Source organism: Lagopus leucura, unplaced genomic scaffold (assembly GCF_019238085.1).
Source record: "Lagopus leucura isolate 7727_CA_CO unplaced genomic scaffold, USGS_WTPT01 32107-0_obj-0_obj, whole genome shotgun sequence".
In the NCBI taxonomy this organism is placed as follows: domain Eukaryota; kingdom Metazoa; phylum Chordata; class Aves; order Galliformes; family Phasianidae; genus Lagopus; species Lagopus leucura.
This window is the reverse complement of record NW_024962629.1, coordinates 1-3,968: the sequence shown is the minus strand read 5'-3', so window position 1 is coordinate 3,968 and position 3,968 is coordinate 1. Positions and strand designations below refer to the sequence as shown.

Genomic DNA, 3,968 nt, shown 5'->3' with positions numbered 1-3,968 from the left:
GCTGAACAAGCCCAGTTCCCTCAGCCTTTCCTCATAGGGGAGCTGCTCCAGCCCTCCATAGAATGGCTTGAGTTGGAAGGGACCTCGAGGATCAAAGTCTTGTCTCCATGAGTGTTGTAGCAGATGGTTGCTGGAGCTACATATTGCAGCTTTGCTTTTTAACTTGAATTCTGGGGCTGGTAGTAATCAAACTGGAATTTATTCCGAATGAAGGACTGAATTCCTGTTCCACAAGAAGATCCTCTGCATGCAGATCATGTTGCTTTTATTTTTGCCAAACCGACTTTGTCCCCTTGTCCCATGGGAGGTGTGGCTGGGTGATGTCCCTCCCTAACATCTCAGTTATTTGTTTCCCTGCCCGTGGTCTGAGTGCAGTGCAGTGTGTTATTTCAAATCCTGTTGCCTTGATATTAAATGTCTGTTTTCTGCTCCCCCCCTTAGGAAATTTTACCTGGGTTATTTTTAGGCCCATACTCTTCAGCTATGAAAAGCAAGGTATGATTTTCAGAACAGTATCTCCGCAGGGAGCTTTGCCGTGGCGATGCGTCCGAGTGTGTGTGTATCTGTGGAGGTACACGTTGGGTTGCAGCATTCATGCAGCCCTGTGGCACCTTCCCTGCAGGGTGCAGGCAGCACGTGGTGCATTTATGGGCTGCTTTCTTAGCCCTGGGGGCTGGTATCGATTCCTTCCTCTTTCCAGAGAAGGTCTGAACGCTGCAGCCATGCAGACACTTGCAGAAGCTGCATTTATTTAACGATCCTGAGAGCTAATGGGGTGGGGGGAGGTGGAAATAATTTCAAGGGAAACAAAAAGGGGGGCACAAACAAGTTCCCTGAGCACCTTTATTGCCTGCTCCTTTATCATTGTTAGAAATGCTTTTCTTGCAAATTCTAACCTTTGTGGTGTTTTCTCTTTTTAAACACACACGTATCCCCATTTTGTTTCACACCACGCTTTGGACGTTAGAAAAGCAGCTCTGATTTCCCTTGAGGACTTGGTGTCACTCGTTATGTATTAAAGTATGACTTTTCTTTTAATGGCCGTGTAATGGGTGGATTCAGCAGCCTAAAACAAAAATCTCTTTTCCTTTTTTTGCAGCTACCTATACTTCAGAAGCATGGAATAACCCATGTAATATGCATACGGCAAAACATCGAAGCCAATTTTATTAAACCAAACTTCCAGCAGCTATTTAGGTGAGAAACAAACGTGATGTGCTGACCTGAAAGCAGTTGATAGTCTGATTTTAAACACCTTATTCTGCATTGATAAGATTGTGTGTGTGTGTGTGTGTGTGTGCGTGTGTGTTCTTTGCAATGGTTTGAGCCATGTGGGCTATCCTGCTGTCCTGCAGGTTGCAGTGTTACTGTGTGCTCACGCACTGGAACACTGTATGCTCAGTGACTGTTCTCGTTGCAGGTATTTAGTCCTGGATATTGCAGATAATCCAGTTGAGAATATAATACGATTTTTCCCTATGGTAAGTGTTGGTTAATGGGAGTGGGTTGGGAATAGGGCTGCCCAGTAAGATCGTTATGAACCAACACATGCATGGTTTCAGATGTGGGGAACCCAGCCTGAGGCAGGTGAAGGGCTTTTAAGTGGCCTCTTATTGCCCCTGCAGCAAGTGTGATCAGCTTGTTCCTACAGGTAGAGAAATGAAGGTGGAATTACAAGAGCTGTACCTTGTGATGGCCCCAAAAGAAGACAGTTCATGGGAGAATAATAGTTATTTTGGAAACCCTTGTCCTAAAGGAAACTGGTATCCTGGGCTCCATCAGCAGAGGGGTGGCCAGCATGGACAGGGAGGGAGGATTGTCCCTCTCTACTCTGCCCTCATGAGGCCCCTCTGCAGTACTGTGTCCAGGTCTGGAGCCCCCAGGACAAGAAAGACAGGGAGCTGTGGATGCCCCATCCATCCCTGGAGGTGTTCAAGGCCAGGTTGGATGGGGCTGTGAGCAACCTGTTCTAAAGGGAGGAGTCCCTGCCTGTAGCAGGGAGTTGGAGCTTCATGATCCTTGCGGTCCCTTCCAATCCAAACCATTCTATGGTTCTGTGCTTTACTGCTACTTGGAATCTTCCCCACAATAAAAAATGCAGCTTTTGCTGTTCATTCGGTGAACTGTTTCAACCTGGTACTATTCTGCAGGCCTCACTGGATCATGTCATGCCTTATTAGATTGCTTAGAGCTGCTTTTGTAATTGAAAATGTCGTTGGAGAGCCTTAGGGGGACACAGGCAACAGCAGTGCGGTCCAGGCCATGCTGGTGTTGATGCTTGTGGTTTCTCCTTGCCCCACAATGTCCACCAAAGATGTCTGGAAGGTGCTTTGTATCACAGTGCCCTAACATGCCTTGCTGCAACTCACTGACTGTTTTATGGGTGATGAGAAGCTGTAGTTCAAATCAAAATGCTCAGCTGAACTGAAGTCTAAGCCTGCGGAAATAAATCGAATGGTTGTTGCTGTGTGTGAAGAGCAAGGCAGCAAATTCTGCAAGCAGTTGGAACATCTGTAAGAAATCCAAAAGTTTGAGTCTTTTGATGGTTGTTTTTTTTTTCCTCTCTTTTTAGACTAAAGAATTTATTGATGGAAGTTTACAAAGTGGAGGTAAATCAGACTGACTTTTCCCTTTATTGACCAGTACATTGCTCTTAAAGCTTTAAAGCCTTGAAGATGTGTGTGGTAGATGCTCTTAAATATGAAGCTTTCTTAAATTTAGGGGGGTGTAATTTTGTTTGACTTGAACTGGATTACACAAACTCAGAGTCAGCTGTTCTTCTCCTCTTTTGATTCCAACTGCAAAACAAACCTCTTCATACATCTTTCCTTCATTTGAGACGTGTGTGTTCCCCAATGGAGAGCTTAAATCTGCACTGTGGTCCCAGGATGCTGATCCTGTTACTCAAAACCCTCAGAGGAGTGAGGATCCACGTTTCTGTGTCCCAGAGTATTGATGCACAGAGTGCAGTCAGGAGCAGACTGAGGTGTAACACACTGCTGCTATTCTTATGTTGTACTTTGCTGATGTGTAGTTGCTCATAACAAGTTAAAACGACGTCTCAAAGAGCTTCCATTTGTACAAGTGTGGTTTGGGGTTTTTTCTTCCTCAGGAAAAGTTCTTGTCCATGGAAACGCAGGGATTTCTAGAAGGTAGGAAAACATCCATCCTGCTTATTATCATTTTACTCCATTGGAATATATTTCAGTGACTTAGAAAAATGTGCTTTTATTTTTGTTTCAGTGCTGCCTTAGTTATTGCATACATAATGGAAACGTTTGGCGTCAAGTACAGGTGAGAGCAGGGTTTGTACAGTCGATGGTCCGTCCCATAGGGCAGAAGTAAGAGGGTACTTAAGAACAGAGAAGCAGTCTGATATATCTGTAGGTGTAACAGTTTTAATTCACGTGAATTGCAGTGGATAATAATCTTGGGGGCAATGCACAGTGCTGTATTGCCATATGAGCCAGTCGTTACCCCTGAGGCTGGGTGAAGTCTTTCACATGGGGAAGACGATTCCATCTCCAGGTTTGCTTTCGCCCTTCCATGAAGAAGCAGGCACCTTCTGCTCATGGCAGCCCACACAGACCGGTGCCTGGCTGTCACACTCTGTAAGAGGGACCCGTGTTTTAAGACATGTTTTAAGCTGCATGTTGAAAACATGCCAGCAAGTAGAAGGCTGGAGGTTGGGGTGGGCAAAGAGTGTGCTACAACTGCTGCCATCTGTTCTGCCCAGAAACCTTCAGCTAAGCAAAGCAGTTCTGAGCAGGCTGTGTACTTCCCAGAACTGGTAACCTAAACTCCTGAAGCCCCACAAATCTGTCACAGTCTGTTTTCCACTCAAGTATTTTCTGTCTCCTTCTCTTGTTTAGGGATGCGTTTACTTACGTTCAAGAAAGAAGGTTCTGTATTAATCCTAATGCTGGATTTGTCCATCAACTTCAGGTGATGCTTTGTTCTTATTTCTT

The 3,968-nt window shown here is 45.2% G+C and overlaps 1 protein-coding gene across 1 annotated transcript; it reads left to right on the top strand.

Annotated features, from left to right (window-relative positions):
- Positions 1-33: 33 nt before the first annotated feature.
- On the top strand, positions 34-3,963 carry STYX (serine/threonine/tyrosine interacting protein; the record flags this gene model as incomplete). The annotated part of the gene is made up of 7 exons (XM_042890806.1): positions 34-495; positions 1,100-1,197; positions 1,421-1,481; positions 2,573-2,609; positions 3,113-3,152; positions 3,244-3,294; positions 3,873-3,963. Coding segments are annotated over exons 1-7 (390 nt in total), but the record flags the coding sequence as incomplete, so codon positions are not given.
- Between the last annotated feature and the right edge of the window lie 5 nt (positions 3,964-3,968).